This window comes from Mobula birostris, unplaced genomic scaffold, assembly GCF_030028105.1.
Source record: "Mobula birostris isolate sMobBir1 unplaced genomic scaffold, sMobBir1.hap1 scaffold_2869, whole genome shotgun sequence".
Taxonomy (NCBI): Eukaryota; Metazoa; Chordata; class Chondrichthyes; order Myliobatiformes; family Myliobatidae; genus Mobula; species Mobula birostris.
This window is the reverse complement of record NW_027275926.1, coordinates 30,716-47,891: the sequence shown is the minus strand read 5'-3', so window position 1 is coordinate 47,891 and position 17,176 is coordinate 30,716. Positions and strand designations below refer to the sequence as shown.

Below are 17,176 nucleotides of genomic sequence, written 5' to 3'. Positions count from 1 at the left end.
AGTCCTATTGTATCTAATTTCTTTTTTCAACCCACTACTATAGATTAAGAATATTTGGCTTGGAAAATTAAAAGTAGAGTACGATTTTGTGATTTATTTTCAGATAATTGTTTCACGTCTTTTGAACAACTAATAAATATAATTTGCCTAGATCTCACTTTTTTAGATATTTACAAGTTAGAAATTTTTCTAAAATACTGTTTTTCCTACCTTCCCGAATTTACAAACGTTTGTATAATCAATGGATATTTTGGAAAAACAAAATTAGATTTAAAGCCTCTTCAGAATGGTGTAATAGCAATTATTTATGATATAATTATGAAAATATGTCTAATAAAAATCAGAGTGATTGGGAAAGGGAACTTAAGATTATTGTACCAATTGAAAAATGGGAAAAACATCTTCAATTAGTTAATTCATCTATATGTGCGAAACATGCGTTGATACAGTTTAAAGTAGTAGATAGGGCTCATATGTCTAGGGATAAATTATCTCGTTATTATTCTCATATAAATTCTATCTGTGATAGATGTCACTCTGAGATAGCTTCTCTAACTCAAATGTTTTGGTCATGTCCTTTGTTGAAAAAAATATTGGAAATATATTTTTGATATTATCTCAACTGTTTTGAATATTGACCTACAACCTCACTCTATTACTGCCATTTTTGGGTTACCAATGATAGAATCAAGTCATTTAACCCCTTCAGCTCGTCGGATGATTGTATTTCTTACATTAATGGCTAGAAGATCCATTTTGCTGAATTGGAAAGAGATTAATCCTCCCACCACATTTCATTGATTTTCTCAAACTATGTTGTGTTTAAATTTGAAAAAAAAAATTAGAAGTGTTGTTTATGATCCCTCTATTAAATTCGAAGAAGACTTGGAGGCCATTTATTAAACATTTTCATATGATGTAACTTGACCTTTTCCAAACTTATTTTATTTCTTTGTAATACATGGTGAGAGGAACGGAGTCAACAACACTAATGGTTCCCTTTTTTTAACAATGTTACAAAACAGCCCGTGCCTTTTTTTAGTTCAGTTGATTAACATTGTTTATGTTAGTTTTTTTTTCCGGGATATATTTGTTTTTTTTTTCTTTTTCATGATTTTTTTATATAGATTTTTTTGTTTTATATTGTTCATCTGTATCATGTATGATAGGGAGACTTAATACTCATGTGTCAACTGGGCTTATATTTAACTATGAAAATTACAATGCTGTATTCCCAATAAATTTGTATCAATACTGTGGTATGTTTATTATTATGATACTAATAAAGATTGAAAAAGAGAAAAAAAATATATATGATTGTTTGTTTGAATATCTTACTTTATGGTTTGCTTTCTAGTTTTAATAAGTTATGGCCAGATATTTTTAGTTACATGTTGATTAGTATTTAAAATGGTTTGAAATAGTAACCTATTTAATTTGAATGTGAAAGGGCTGAATCACCCCACCAAAAGGAACAAAGTGTTTGCTTATATTCAAAAATTAAAAGCACCTTTTTTTTTTTACAAGAAACACACATACGCAGCTATGATAGCTTACGTTTTTTTTACTCGGTGGAAGGATATGCAATTCCACTCTTCGTTTAATGCAAAATCATGTGGAGTTTCGATTTTTGTAGGCAATACAATTTCCTTTATTCAGCATAAAGTTGTTTCGGACCCTAATGGTCGATTTGTTATTGTATCGGAGTTCAGACAGTAAATTGATTGTTTTTGCTAATGTTTATGCCCCCAATGTAGATGATCTATGATTTTTTGAAAGTCTATTTTCATTTTTGCCAGATTTGTGTACGTACTCCCTTGTGATGGGAGGAAATTTTAACTGCTGGTTAGATCCAGTATTAGATCGCTCATCTATTAAACCAGCCACACTTAATAAATCAGCTTTGTTTATCCAATCGTTTCTAACTATATGTGGTAGAGTTGATGCTTGGCGATTTCTTCATCTGACGGACAGGGAGTATTCTTTTTTTTCTCTCATGTCCATCATACTTATACTGGGATTGACTTTTTTATTGGTAGTCAAATGATTCTGTTAGTTCAATCGGTTGAATATAAAGAGATTGCTATCTCTGACCACTCTCCTGTAATTCTATTTTTTAAAGCTTCCTGTTCCTATCCCCATGAGTAGATTTTGGCGATTTAATTTAACTCTGTTATCCGATGAAGATTTTTTAAACATTTATGGAGAATCAAATTACTCTTTATTGTTGAAGAAAATATGTTGGAAAAGACATCTAGCCTTATCATATGGAATACTTTTAAAGCATACATCTGGGGTCAAATTATTTCTTATATCACAAACATCATTAAAAAAGCTAACAAAGAAAGAAATGAATTAGCCAATCAGTTAAAGCAACTGGACCATAAATATGCTTCAGTTCCTGATCCTGAAACATATAAGAGACGTACTGAAACTAAAACTAAATATGATCTTTTAATGTATCCAATTGAAAGCCAACTTTTAAAAGATAAGATTAGATTATGAGGACACTCAGTCCTCGTTTGTCATTTAGTAATGCATGCATTAAGAAATGATACAATGTTCCTCCAGTATATTACGGAAACACAAGACAGACCAAGACTAAAACTGACAAAAACCACATAATTATAACATAGTTACAACCCTGCAAAACAATACTGTATTTGATAAAGAGCAGACCATGGGCACGGTAAAAAAAAAAGTCTCAAAGTCCCGATAGCCCCATCATTTCACACAGACGGTAGAAGGAAGAAACTCTCCCTGCCATGAACTTCCAGCGCCGCAAACTTGCCGATGTAGCACCCTGGAAGCACCCGACCACAGCCGACTCTGAGTCCATCCGAAAAGGTCGAGCCTCCGACCAGCCCTCCGACATCCAGCACCATCTCTGCTGAGTGCTTTGACCCTGGTCCCGGCCGCCAAGCAACAGGCAAAGCCAAGGATTCGGGGCCTTCCCCTGCGGAGATTCTGGATCGCACAGTAGCAGCGGCAGCGAAACAGGCATTTCAGAAGTTTCACCAGATGTTCCTCCGTGCTTCTCACATCTGTCTCCGTCAAATCAGTATTGTGCACAGCATCCTACTTGACAAATAACAATATTCATCGCTGGAGTGGCCGCTGTGCGCTTCGTCACGCCACCGCCTTCTCTCAGTCAACTTTATATTTACGAAGATAAAACTGGTAAGCTACTGGCTAATCAATTGAAGCCATTTTCAGCCAATCGGCAAATTAAAGAAATACATAAAATTAATGGGGACATGACAACTGACCACCTTGAAATTAATGACACTTTTAGGGAATTTTATTCTAAATTGTATAGTTCTGACTCTGTTAATGATAATATTGCAATGAATAATTTTTAGATCAATTAAATATCCCAAATCTTTCATTAGATGATTGTAGGCAATTGGATCAACCTATTTCCCAGGAGGAAAGTGCTCAGGCTATTTGAGAATTGCATTCTGGGAAATCCCCAGGATCCGCTGGATTCTCTGGAGAGTTTTATAAGGCTTTTTCCTCCTTGCTTATACCACACTTATGTTCTACCCTTACAGATTCCTTTAAGGCAGGGAGACTACCGCAGTCTTCTTACGAAGCTTCCATTTCGCTCATTCTCAAAAAGAATAAGAATCTTACTGTATGTTCTTTGTATAGACCAATCTCTTTACTCAATTTCGATACTAAAATTTTATCCAAAGTATTGGCTCGCAGACTTGAAAATATTATATTGTAGCTGTGTGCTACACACAGCGCTAAAAATAACCACACGTAGTCGGTGAGTTAGGGTTGTGATAAAAGAGATTTATTCAAACTTCGCGGCCTGCTTTAAAGCCTTCCTGTTCCCGCCCTCCCTGGGTGGGACTGCTGTGGGGAATGCATAATCACAGACCCTTAACGCGCACGGGATTTCCCCCCTGCTGCTGAAGATGGCCTGGCGCCCTTTTTGGGGCCGGCCTCTCTGCCAGCGCGCGCCGGTTCGTGTGTGCTAGAAAGTGGGTCACCACGTAACCACCCCCCGCCCCCAGAACCGGCGATACCTCCCCCAATGTCCACAGTCTGGATTGGCCTCTGTTTGGGAGGTCTGCCCCTGCGCCGCGGTGCCTGAGCCTGGACCAGCTGCGCCAAGTCCACATGGGCCGGTTTGAGTCGGTCCACCGTGAAAACCTCCTCTCTCCCCCCAATGTCCAGCATGAACGTGGACCCGTTGTTCCTGATCACCTTAAACGGCCCCTCGTAGGGCCGCTGTAGCGGTGCCCGGAGTCCGCCCCATCGTACAAAAAGAAACTTACAGTTCTGCAGGTCTTTGGGTACGCAGGTCGGGCTCTGTCCGTGCTGTGAAGTGGGTATGGGGGCCAGGTTACTGAGACGCTCCCGTAGTCAGACCAGGACTGCTGTGGGTTCTTCCTCTTGCCCCCTTGGGGCTGGTATGAACTCTCCTGGGACGACCAGGGGTGCGCCGTACACCAACTTGGCCGACGAGGTGTGCAGATCCTCCTTGGGCGCCGAGCGAATTCCGAGCAGGACCCAGGGAAGTTCATCCACCCAGTTAGGCCCCTCCAGGCCGGCCATGAGAGCCGACTTCAGGTGATGGTGGAAGGTATTTGTGTGGTGTAGCTGCGATCCTAAAAGGCTGGCCATAGCCGACCACAGGCTGGAGGTGAACTGGGCTCCCCTGTCGGAGGTAATGTGGGCAGGTACCCCGAAGCGGGCTACCCAGGTTGCGATCAGTGCTCGGGCGCAGGATTCGGAGGTGGTGTCGGTGAGCGGGACTGCCTCTGGCCATCTCGTGAACCAGTCTATCATAATTAGGAGGTACCGCGCTCCTCGTGATACTGGCAGGGGCCCCACGATATCCACATGGATGTGGTCGAACCTCCGGTGGGTGGGTTCGAACCGCTGCAGCGGAGCCTTGGTGTGCCGCTGCACCTTGGCCGTTTGGCACTGCATGCACATTTTGGCCCATTCACTGACCTGTTTACGCAGTCCATGCCACACGAACCTGTTGGCGACCAGCCGGACGGTTGTCCTGATGGAGGGATGCGCTAAGTTGTGAATGGATTCGGAAACCTGCCGGCGCCAGGCTGCTGGGACGATGGGGCGGGGTTGGCCGGTAGCTACGTAACACAGTAGGGTCCTCTCACCTGGGCCTACGGGGAGGTCTTGGAGCTGTAAACCGGAGACTGCAGTCCTGTAACTGGGGATCTCAGCGTCTGCCTGCTGTGCCTCTGCCAGCGCTGCATAGTCCACCCCCTGGGACAGGGCCTGTATGGTAGGTCTGGATAGTGCGTCCGCCACAATGTTGTCCTTTCCCGGACATGCCGGATGTCCGTCGTATATTCGGAGATGTAGGACAGATGTTGCTGCTGGTGGGAAGACCAGGGGTCGGACACCTTAGTGAACGCAAAGGTAAGCGGTTTGTGGCCTGTGAACGCAGTGAAGGGCCTACCTTCTAAGAAATATCTGAAATGCCGGATTGCCAGGTATAGTGTCAATAGCTCCCGGTTGAAAGCACTGTATTTGAGTTCGGGTGGTCGTAGGTGTTTGCTGAAGAATGCCAGGGGTTGCCAGCGACTCTCGATGAGTTGTTCCAGCACTCCACCAACTGCTGTGTTGGATGCGTCCACCGTGAGGGCAGTAGGAACGCCCATTCTGCGGTGCACTAGCATCGCGGCGTTTGCTAAGGCTTCTTTGGTTTTAACAAAAGCGGCTGCGGCCTCTTTATCCCAGGTAATGTCCTTGCCCTTACCCGACATCAGGGTGAACAGGGGGCGCATGATTCGGGCTGCTGAGGAGAGGAAACAGTGGTAGAAATTCACCATACCCATGAAACGTCGACTGTACTTCTTCCTAGAGATGCTGCCTGGCCTGCTGCGTTCACCAGCAACTTTGATGTGTGTTGCTTGAATTTCCAGCATCTGCAGAATTCCTCATGTTTAGGAATGATGGTGCTTAGTTCTCTGAAGGTGGAATCTCATGTGGATAGGGTGGTGAAGAAAGCTTTTGGTTTGCTGACCTTTATAAATCAGAGCATTGAGTATAGGAGTTGGGATGTAATGTTAAAATTGTACAAGGCATTGGTAAGGCCAAATTTGGAGTATTGTGTACAGCTCTGGTCACTGAGTTACAGGAAAGATGTCAACAAAATAGAGAGAATACAGAGGAGATTTACTAGAATGTTACCTGGGTTTCAGCACCTGAGTTACAGAGAAAGGTTGAACAAGTTAGATCTTTATTCTTTGGAGCGTAGAAGGTTGAGGGGGGACTTGATAGAGGTATTTAAAATTATGAAGGGGATAGATAGACTTGACGTGGATAGGCTTTTTCCTTTGGGAGTAGGGGAGATTCAAACAACTGGACATTAGTTGAGAGTTAAGGGGCAAAAGTTCAGGGGTAACACGAGGGGGAACTTCTTTACTCGGAGAGTGGTAGCTGTGTGGAACGAGCTTCCAGTAGAAGTGGTAGAGGCGGGTTCGATTTTGTCATTTAAAAAAAATTCGATCGGTATATGGACAGGAAAGGAACGGAGGGTAGAGGCAGGTAGATGTGACTAAGTGAGAGTAAGCGTTCAGCATGGACTAGAAGGGCCAAGATGGCCTATTTCCGTGCTGTAATTGTTATATGGTTATATGAACTTGCGGGTGTCTCTGCAGGTTGGACAACTGAGTGACTTCCTTCTCAGACTGAGCAGGTGAACGGCCTCTCCCCAGTGTGAACTGACTGGTGTGCTTGTAGGCTAGCTAACCGTGTGAATCCCTTCCCACAGACTGAGCAGGTGAATGGCCTCTCCCCAGTGTGAACTCACTGATGTATCTGCAGATCAGGTGATCGAGTGAATCCCTTCCCACAGACTGAGCAGGCGAATGGCCGCTATGCAGTGTGAACTGACTGGTGTCTCCGTAGGTGAGATGCCTGAGTGAATCCCTTCCCACAGTCTGAGCAGGTGAACGGCCTCTCCCCAGTGTGAACTCTCCGATGCACCTTCAATTGGGATGACTGAGTGAATCCCTTCCCACAGTCTGAGCAGGTGAACGGCCTCTCCCCAGTGTGAACTTGCTGGTGTCTCTGTAGATCAGATGATCGAGTGAATCCCTTCCCACAGACTGAGCAGGTGAACGGCCTCTCCCCAGTGTGAAATCGCTGGTGTTTCAGTAGGTCAGATGACTGAGTGAATCCCTTCCCACAGTCTGTGCAGGTGAACGGCCTCTCTCCAGTGTGAACTCGCTGATGTACCTTCAGATGAGATGATAAATTGAATCCCTTCCCACAGACTGAGCAGGTGAATGGCCTCTCCCCAGTGTGAACTCGCTGATGTACCTTCAGTTTAGATGAGGAAGTGAATCCCTTCCCACAGACTGAGCAGGTGAATGGCCACTCCCCAGTGTGAACTGACTGGTGTTCTTGTAGGTGAGCTGACTGTGTGAATCCCTTCCCACAGTCTGAGCAGGTGAACGGCCTCTGCCCTGTGTGAACTCGCTGATGTATCTGCAGATGAGATGACTGAGTAAATCCCTTCCTACAGACTGAGCAGGTGAATGGCCTCTCCCCAGTGTGAACTCGCTGATGTATCTGCAGATCAGGTGATCGAGTGAATCCCTTCCCACAGTCTGAGCAGGTGAACGGTCTCTCCCCCGTGTGAAGTCTCTGATGCACCGTCAGTTGAGATGACGAAGTGAATCCGTTCCCACAGTCTGAGCAGGTGAACGGCCTCTCCCCAGTGTGAACTCTCTGATGTTCCTTCAGTTGAGATGACGAAGTGAATCCCTTCCCACAGTCTGAGCAGGTGAACGGCCTCTCCCCAGTGTGAACTCGCTGATGTATCTGTAGATCAGATGATCGAGCAAATCCCTTCCCACAGTCTGAGCAGGTGAACGGCCTCTCCCCAGTGTGAACTCGCTGATGTGCTTGTAGGTTAGCTAACTGTGTGAATCCCTTCCCACAGTCTGAGCAGGTGAATGGCCTCTCCCCAGTGTGAATTCGCTGATGTACCTTCAGTTGGGATGATCGAGCGAATCCCTTCCCACAGTCCGAGCAGGTGAATGGCCTCTCCCCAGTGTGAACTCTCTGATGTACCTTCAGGTTAGATGACTGAGTGAATCCCTTCCCGCAGTCTGAGCAGGTGAACGGCCGCTCCCTGGTGTGAACTCGCTGGTGAGCCATTAGGTCAGATAACCGCGTGAATCCTTCCCCACAAATTCAGCAGATGACCAGCCTCTGCTCAGTGTGAACAGACTGGTGTATCCACAGGTGGGATGACCGACTGAATCCCGTCTCACACATAGAACAGGTGAATGGGCTTGTCTCAGTGTAAACTTGCTGATGTACCTTCAGTTGAGATGATGGAGTGAATCCATTCCCACTGTCTGAGCAGGTGAATAGCCTCTCCCCTGTGTAAGATGACAGGCACGTCAGTCGGTCAGATGATCAAATGAATCTCTCCCCACAGTCTGAGCAGGAAGGATGATCGAGTGAATCATTGCTCCACTTCTTAAATATCTGGACAAAGACAGCAAAACTGGCGTGTTGTGTTCGAGATTCCCGTAGACAAATTCCTTGTCATTTTTAATCTGTAAAAAGATTTACAAAATCAATCAATGAGTGAAGGACAACATTTCAGATGAGATCACTTGAGTTGCCAAGGTGTGATCTGGCATCACACCGTTACAGTGAGGTTCAACCCAAGTTGGAGAGAGAAATCACCTTCTAACTGGGCACAGTGCTGGTATCTGGAATGACCATCAAATTCTCTGATGCTCTTCCTTTTTTTATAAGAATGGGGCATTTCTGCCATCTCCAATCTGTGACCTGGCTCAGTTTGACTCTCTCCATTGGTATTATTCCCTGTTCCCACTGAGCTGCATAGGTTCCTGGCCCCACAGTAACTGAAACACTCACACACAAATAGCCGGCAGTGCATTCCATGCACCCACCACTCTGTGTGAAAAACTTACCCCTGACATCCCCTCAGTATCTATTTCCAAGCTCCTTAAAACTATGCCCCCTCGTGTTAGCCATTTCAGCCCTGGGAAAAAAACCTCTGGCTCTCCACACGATTAATGCCCCTCATCATCTTATACATCTAAAAAAGGCTCTAAACATAAACAAGGAAATTATACATTGCTTTGAGGATTTGTTAGAAATATACAAAATTATGAGGGTATAGATAGGGTAAATGCGAGCAGCTTTTTCCACTGAGGTTGCGTGGGATGGCCAGAGGTCATGGTTAAGTGGGGAAGGTGAAAATTTAATGGGAATATTTGGAAAAGCTCTTTCCTGCAGTGGTCGTGAGAGTGTGGATTGAGATGTCAGCACAAGTGGTGAATATGAACTCGGTTTCACCATTTCAAAGAAGTTTGGATGGGAGCCTGGATGATAGGGGTATGGAGGGCGATGGTCTCGGTGCAGGTAGTTGCATTAGACCAGCGGTCCCCAACCACCGGGTCGCAAAGCATGTGCTCCCGGGCCACAAGGAAACAATATGATTTGGCGATATGAGTCAGCTGCACCTTTTCTCATTCCCCGTCACGGCCACTGATCAGCCATTACACATGTGAGGTCATGACCCGCGCGTCATCTGTGTCAGCGCGGGAAGGAGATCAACTCCTCGAGCTTGCAAATGACGGCGGGCTGAGAAGTATGTTTGAAATAACATCTCTGTCGGCATTCTGGATCAAAGTCAAGGCTAAATATCCTGAGATAGCCACGAAAGCACTGAAAACGTTGCTTCCATTTCCAACATATCTCTGCGAAGCGGAGTTTTCTCCAATGAATGCAACGAAAACTAAATTGCGGAATAGACTGGACAGGAACTCACTTCGAGTATCGCTGTCTCCCATCATCCCTCGATAGGACCGTGTTGTTGGAGGGAAACAAGCCCAGGGCTCCCACTGATTCAGCGATATTGGTGTGTTCCAATGATCTTATATATTCATACGGGGAAAATATGTGCTGTGTGTTTAAAATCCAAATGTTACTTAAAATGTCATGATGCTATTGACTTACTTATATAACCATATAACAATTACAGCACGGAAACAGGCCATCTCTGCCCTACTAGTCCGTGCCGAATGCTACTCTCACCTAGTCCCGCCGATGTGTACTCAGCTCATAACCCTCCATTCCTTTCCTGTCCATATAGCTATCCAATTTTCCTTTAAATGATAATATCGAACCTGCTTCTGCCACTTCTACTGGAAGTTCATTCATCACTTACTTCAAGCTCCTCTGATAATTGACTTATCACTATATTCATGCGAGGAAAATATGTGCTGTGTGTTTAATATTAAATTCGTTAGATAAACCCTTTTAGAAATGAAATTGGGTGTATTAGCCATTTATTACGTATATTCCAGTCATGATTAACACCGCCCCCCCCCCCCCCACTCCTGACACTCCGACAGAATCACGAAAAAGGATTTGCAGGAAAAATCGGCAGGTCACGACGCGCATGCGCACTGGTGCCCGCGCAAGGCTTCATGGTCATTGTTGTCTTTCTCTGGGTAAACGCAACGTATTTGACTGCTACTCTTGTCCGTTGGCAACCCTACCCACCACCGCCACCCCACCGGGTCGGCCGCTCCACAAGAATATTGTCAATATTAAACCGGTCCGCAGTGCAAAAAAGGTTGGGGACCCTTGCGTTAGACAGCTTAAATGTTTTTTCAGCATTGACCAGATGGGCTAAATAGCCTGTTTCTATACTGAACTTCTCCATGTTTCTATGACACAGAAGCTGGCCAAACTTGTTTGGAAGGGAAAAGTTGGGAGTGACAACGGAGCAGCGATGGCTGGAGTTTCTGGGAGCAATTTGGGAGCTCAGTGATCGATACATCCGAAAGATGTGGAAACATTGGAAAGGCAGGAGGACACAACTGTGGTTGAAATGAGAAGCCAAAGCCAACATAAAAGCCAAAGAGAGGGTAAACAAAAGAGTGAAAACGATTGGGAAGCTTTTAGAAACCAACAGAAGACGACTAAAAAAAAAAGTCCGATGAGCTCAGGGCGTGGAATTATTATATTGTAGTCATTAGTGAGTCTTGGTAGTGCCCAACAGTCTGAGGCATTTAGAGGAACAAAATATCCGGGGCCTCAATATCTCTTGAAAACCAAGGTTCCCTGCACCAGTTAACTTTCAACTTTTATTATGCAGGCACATACAAACTCTACACCTTCAAAATTTCACTTCTGAAGGCCTCCCACGTACCGAGTACTCCTTTACCAGAAAACAGCCTGTCCCAAACCACACTTGTCAGATCCTTTCTGATACCATCAAAATTGACCTTTCTCCAATTTAGAGTCTCAACCCATGGTCCAGACCTCCCTTTTTTCCATATTTACTTTGAATCTCATGGCATTATGATCACTAATTTCTGTCACCAGCCCTGGATCATCAGCCTATTGCACACTTCTACATCAGAAATTTTATGTACTGATTAAGGGCACATTTGACAAACTATACCCCATCTAGTCCTCTTACAGTATGGGAGTCCCAGTCAATACATGGAAAGTTAAAATCACTTACTGAATCAACTTTTGTTTCTTGGCATGGTCTGCAATCTCTCTACAAATTTGTTCCTCTAAATCCCTTGGATTGTTGGGTGCAACCAAGTCCCCAATAATGGCTACAATATCAGAATTCCCTGTCCTGAGCTCATCTGGCTTTCCTGCGATGCTTCTTGCATTGTGATATACACAGCTCAGCACATTCATCGCACCATTCACAACACGCTGGAGGTACTCAGCAGGTCGGGCAGCATCCGTGGAAATGATCAGTTAACATTTCGGGCCATGACCCTTCATCAGGACTGAAGAGGGTAGGGGCAGAGACCCCATAAAGAAGGTGGCGGGAGGGTGGGGAGGAGAAGGCTCCAGGCTCAACCATTTGATTGCTGACTGTATCTGGTGTCTGAACAACATCTGACTGGTGTCAAGAAAACAACCTCCCCTCATTGTCACAAAACATGCATCATTGCTGTCGCAGTTTATGTTCCACTGGATGCTAATGCTAAAGTAGCCATGAAAGACCTCAGTGCTGCTATTAGCAAGCTGCAGACATTGCATCCAGATGGAGCTTTGACTGTCGCTGGGGACTTTAATCATTGTAACCTACGTACCGTGCTTCCAAGATTTTACCAAAATGTATTATGCACCACCACGTGGAATAAAACCTTAGATCATATCTACACAAATGTGGCTGACGCTTACAAACTCACTACCCTCCCCCACCTGGGACAATCTGACCATCTTTCATTGTTTCTGCTTCCCAAGTATAGCCCAGTCATTAAACGTGTGAAACCCACAATGAAGACTATTAAGATCTGGCTGGAGGGGGCTGACTCTGCTCTTCAGCACCAATTCCAGCACACAGACTGGAGCGTGTTTGCTGCCCATGCCACCATAGACTCTCAGATTAACATTGATTTATACACCAACTCTGTCCTTGAGCACATCAACAAGTGTGTAGATAGAGAGACATCACTAAAACAAAGTTTTCCCCAGTCAGAAACCATGGATGAACAGAGAGGTTCACCTCCTGCTCAAAGCCAGAGATTCAGCCTTCAGGTCTGGAGACCGGGAGGCTTACAGCTCAGCCAGGGCTAACCTGAGGAGGGAAATCTCTCAGGCTAAACACATTTACAAACAGAGAATCGAGGAGCATTTCAACTCCTCTGACCCCCGGCCCATGTGGCATAGCATACAGGTCATTACAGACTTCAAACCTCCTAGTACTGTGCCCCCTTCCAGCTCTGCTACCCTCCCTGATGAGCTCAATTACTTCTACACTTGCTTTGATCGAGGGAACAAGGAGGTCACCCTCAAAGCGGATCTCCCACCTGGTGAACTGTCTCTCTCACTTTCCACCTCTGATGTTTGTGCCACCCTGAGCAGGGTGAATGTACGGAAGGCAGCTGGTCCGGATGGAATACCTGGCCGTGTGGTCAGAGTCTGTGCAGGGCAGTTGGCCGGGGACTTCATGGACATTTTTAATCTGTCCCTGGCCCAGGGTGTTGTCCCCCACAAGCTTCAAGATCACCACCATCGTGCCAGTGCCGAAGCATTCCACTGCCACGAGCCTGAATGATTTCCGCCCAGTTGCACTCACCCCCATCATTGCAAAGTGCTTTGAGAGACTGGTTCTATCACATCTGAAATCCTGTCTGCCCACTATCCTGGACCCCCATCAATCTGCCTATCGCACCAACATGTCAACAGAGGACACCATCTCCACGGCACTTCACTCTGCCCTGACCCACCTGGACAACCCCAACTCTTACGTCAGAATGAGGTTCATTGACTTTAGTTCAGCATTCAATTCTGTAAGCCCCTTCAAGCTGATCACCAAACTTGGCCAGCTTGCTATCAGCTCATCCATCTACAATTGGACCTTGGACTTTCTGACTAACAGACCCCAATCAGTTAGATAACCTCTCCTCCTCCACTCTCACCCTGAACACCGGCGTGCTTCAAGGCTGTGTGCTGAGCCCTCTTCTGTACTCCCTTTTCACCTATGACTGCATTCCTGTACATGGTTCTAACTCCATAATCAAGTTCGCAGATGACACCATGGTGGTTGGCCTAATCAGAGGGGATGATGAGACGGCCTACAGGGACGAGGTCCAGCACCTGGCCGCGTGGTGTACCAACGACAATCTGGCCCTTAACACCCAGAAGACCAAGATCATTGTGGACTTAAGGCATGCTAGGAGCCACACTCCCAATCTACATCAACGGAACTGTAGTGGAGCGTGTATCAAGCTTCAAATTCCTTGGTGTCCACATTTTCGAGGATCTCACCTGGTCCCTGAGCTCTTCCATCCTGATCAAAAAGTCGCAACAGCGCCTTTACTTCCTGCGGAGCATCAATAAAGCTCTCCTCTGTCCCAGGATATGACAAACTTTTACCACTGTACCATTGAGAGCATACTCACCAACTGCATCTCAGTGTTGTATGGCAATTGTCCCATTTCGGACCACAAAGCGCTCCACCGTGTGGTGAAAACTGCCCAGCGGATTATCGGCACCCAATTGCCCACCATTGAGAACATCTACCATAAACATTGCCTGGGAAGGGCGAAACACATTATCAAGGATGCATCTCACCCTAACCATGGAACTTTTACTCTCCTCCCATCCGGTAGGCACTACAGGAGCCTCCACTCCCGCACCAGCAAGCACAGGAAGAGCTTCTTCCCTGAGGCTGTGACCCTGCTGAACCTCACATCACAGCACTAAGCAGTACTGCACCCGTATTGTACTGTCTCAGTACTTTTATATTTGTGTGCTGTAGTACTTACTTTTTATTCTCAGTTATTTTGTAAATAACACTATTCTTTGCATTTCTGGTCAGATGCTAACTGCATTTCATTGGCTTTGTATCTGTACTCGGCACAATGACGATAAAGTTCAATCCAAACAACAGGAATTCTGCAGATGCTGGAAATTCAAGCAACACACATCAAAGTTGCTGGTGAACGCAACAGGCCAGGTAGCATCTTCAGGAAGACTAGTCCTGACGAAGGGTCTCGGCCTGAAATGTCGACTGCCCCTCTTCCTACAGATGCTGCCTGGCCTGCTGTGTTCACCAACAACTTTGATGAAAGTTGAATCCAATCTAATCTAAAAAAAACAAAGGAGCTGATTGTGGACGACAGGAGGAATGGAGACAGGCTAACCCCGAATGACATCAATGGATCTGGGGTTGAGACGGTGAACTGCTTTAAGATCCTTGGCATAAACATCACCGAGGACCTCACATGGTCTGTACATACCGGCTGTGTTGTGAAAAAAGCACAACAGCGCCTCTTTCACCTCAGACAGTTGAAGAAGTTTGGGATGGAGCCCCAAATCCTAAGAACTTTCTACTGGAACACAACTGAGAGCATCCTGACTGGCTGCATCACTGCCTGGTATGGGAACTGTACTTCCCTTAATCGCAGGAACCTGCAGAGAGTGGTGCAGACAGCCCAGCACATCTGTAGATGTGAACTCCCCACTATTCAGGACATTTACAGAGACAGGTGTGTAGACAATAGACAATAGGTGCAGGAGTAGGCCATTCAGCCCTTCAAGCCAGCACCACCATTCACTGTGATCATGGCTGATCATCCGCAATCAGTACCCGTTTCCTGCCTTCCTCCCATATCCCTTCACTCCGCTATCTTTAAGAGCACGATCCAACTCTTTTTTGAAAGAATCCAGAGAATTGGTCTCCACTGCCTTCTGAGGCAGAGCAATCCACAGAACGATAACCCTCTGTGTGAAAAAGGGCCCAAAGGATATTGGCAACCCAATTCACCACAACCTGTTCCTGCTGCTACCATCCAGGAAACGGTACCACAGCAAAAGGACCAACAGGCTCCGGGACATCATCTTCTACCAGGCCATCAGACTGATTAATTCATGCTGATACAATTGCATTTCTATGTTATATTGACTGCCATATGTACAAACTATTTATTATAAATGACCATAAATTACACATTGCACATTCAGACAGAGATGTAACATAAAGATTTCTACTCCTTATGTATGTGAAGGATGTATGTAATAAAGTCAATACAATTCGTTCACCCTCCCCATCTGTTCTGTCATTCTGGCTCCCATTCCCCCTACAACTTATTTTAACCACATCACCCTCTCCCCACACTAGCACTAGCGAGCCTTACCACTAGGATATTCATCCCCTCTTGTTCTGTTCCCCCAACAGTTTCTAAAGTGGTCCACCTGTTGTTGTGCGGGATGGACACAAGAGTACTCTGCGATGGCTATTTAACCTCATTCCCCTTCCTGACTCTCACCCAGTTTCCTGTGTCCTGCACCTTGGGTGTAACTCACCTCTCTTCATGTCATATCTATCACACTCTCCAACTCCTGGATGATCTGGAAATCATCCATTTCAAGTTCCAACCCCTTAAAGTGCAGGGTTACAAGCTGCAGCTGGATGCACATCTTGTAGGTGAGGGTATCAGGGACACTGGAGGTCTCCCCACCTTCCCACCAATGTCCCCTCTAATTTGTAATGACCAGTGTGCACATAAATCTTGTACTGTACATTTTTTTAACCCAGTGACAACATGTGCACAGTGAATTTTATATAGAGAGGTATTTATTTTAACAGCTGGCATATCACTGTCAGTAAGAACTTTGATCTCCTCTGGGTTTGTTTAAGTTCATCTGCACTCTCACACAACCTATGTAGCAGGCCTGAAACAGTTAATGAAGGATTTTTTCACCAGAACTTTTGCACATTGTCCATATGTGTTTCTCTTGCTAAATGACACTTTAAAAAGTCAGAATTCCAAATATCACTCCACTTCGTCCCACTTGTAAATTCTCCAGCAACTTTTGCATCATCACAATACACACAGGTAACACCAGTTTCTGTATTGTACATAAATATTTCCCCTGAACCCTCCCCCAGGTGACTGATGGTGGTGAACTCAGTGATGGCAATGCCAATGAATATGAAGGGAAGGGCAGTAGTCTGTCTCATTGGAGTCTGGCACATTTGTGATGTGAAAGCTACTTGTTGCCCAGGGCAAAGGTGTTTGATATCATTATGTACCCAGAGAGAGTGGGACAAAACATGTTCTCACGGGTAGAAAAGTCCAGAACAAGAGGGGGTAGAACCAGCAACAGACACAAAATGCTGGGGGAACTCAGCAGGCCAGGCAGCATCTATGGAAAAGAGTACTAATGCTGAGTTCCTCCAGCAATTTGTGTGTGTTGCTCGGATTTCCAGCATCTGCAGATTTTCTCTTGTTTGTGACTGGAGGCAGAACAAAGGTGATTTTCACAACAGCTGATGTAAAAGATTTTGTTCCCTTTCTCCGGGTTCCCGATCCTTGCATTTAGACAGCTGGAGCTCAGCTCTGTCTGAGAGACCCATCGGTTCCCATTCCCTCATCAGCCGGAAGCTCCCCGGGGCCCGTGTACGGATGGTGGGGCTGAGAGAGAGGGAAGAGAGCAGGACTGTCCCGGGATTGCGGGTCACGGAGTCCGGAGTCACAGCAACTACCCGAAGTCGGTGTTGAAAACGCCGCCCGGTGAGACCCCCAACCCGGAGACCCCTTCTCACCTCAACCGATCATCCGGGGCCTTTTGTGCCCCGCGCGCTGGTGAGCTCGAGCTTGGTCGGTTTAACGGCTGGGCTACGAATCACGTGACCAGCCCCTCCCCC

At 45.8% G+C, this 17,176-nt stretch overlaps 1 protein-coding gene across 1 annotated transcript; it reads right to left on the bottom strand.

The window, feature by feature from the left end:
• Window positions 1–1,303: 1,303 nt before the first annotated feature.
• On the bottom strand, window positions 1,304–17,159 carry LOC140192862 (uncharacterized). Its single transcript, XM_072250349.1, has 3 exons — window positions 17,075–17,159; window positions 4,290–8,564; window positions 1,304–3,078 (listed from the first exon to the last, which is right to left on the bottom strand). The coding sequence occupies exon 2, from the start codon at window positions 8,155–8,157 to the stop codon at window positions 6,868–6,870; it is 1,290 nt and encodes a 429-aa protein (XP_072106450.1). The 5' UTR covers window positions 8,158–8,564; window positions 17,075–17,159; the 3' UTR covers window positions 1,304–3,078; window positions 4,290–6,867.
• Window positions 17,160–17,176: the final 17 nt, after the last annotated feature.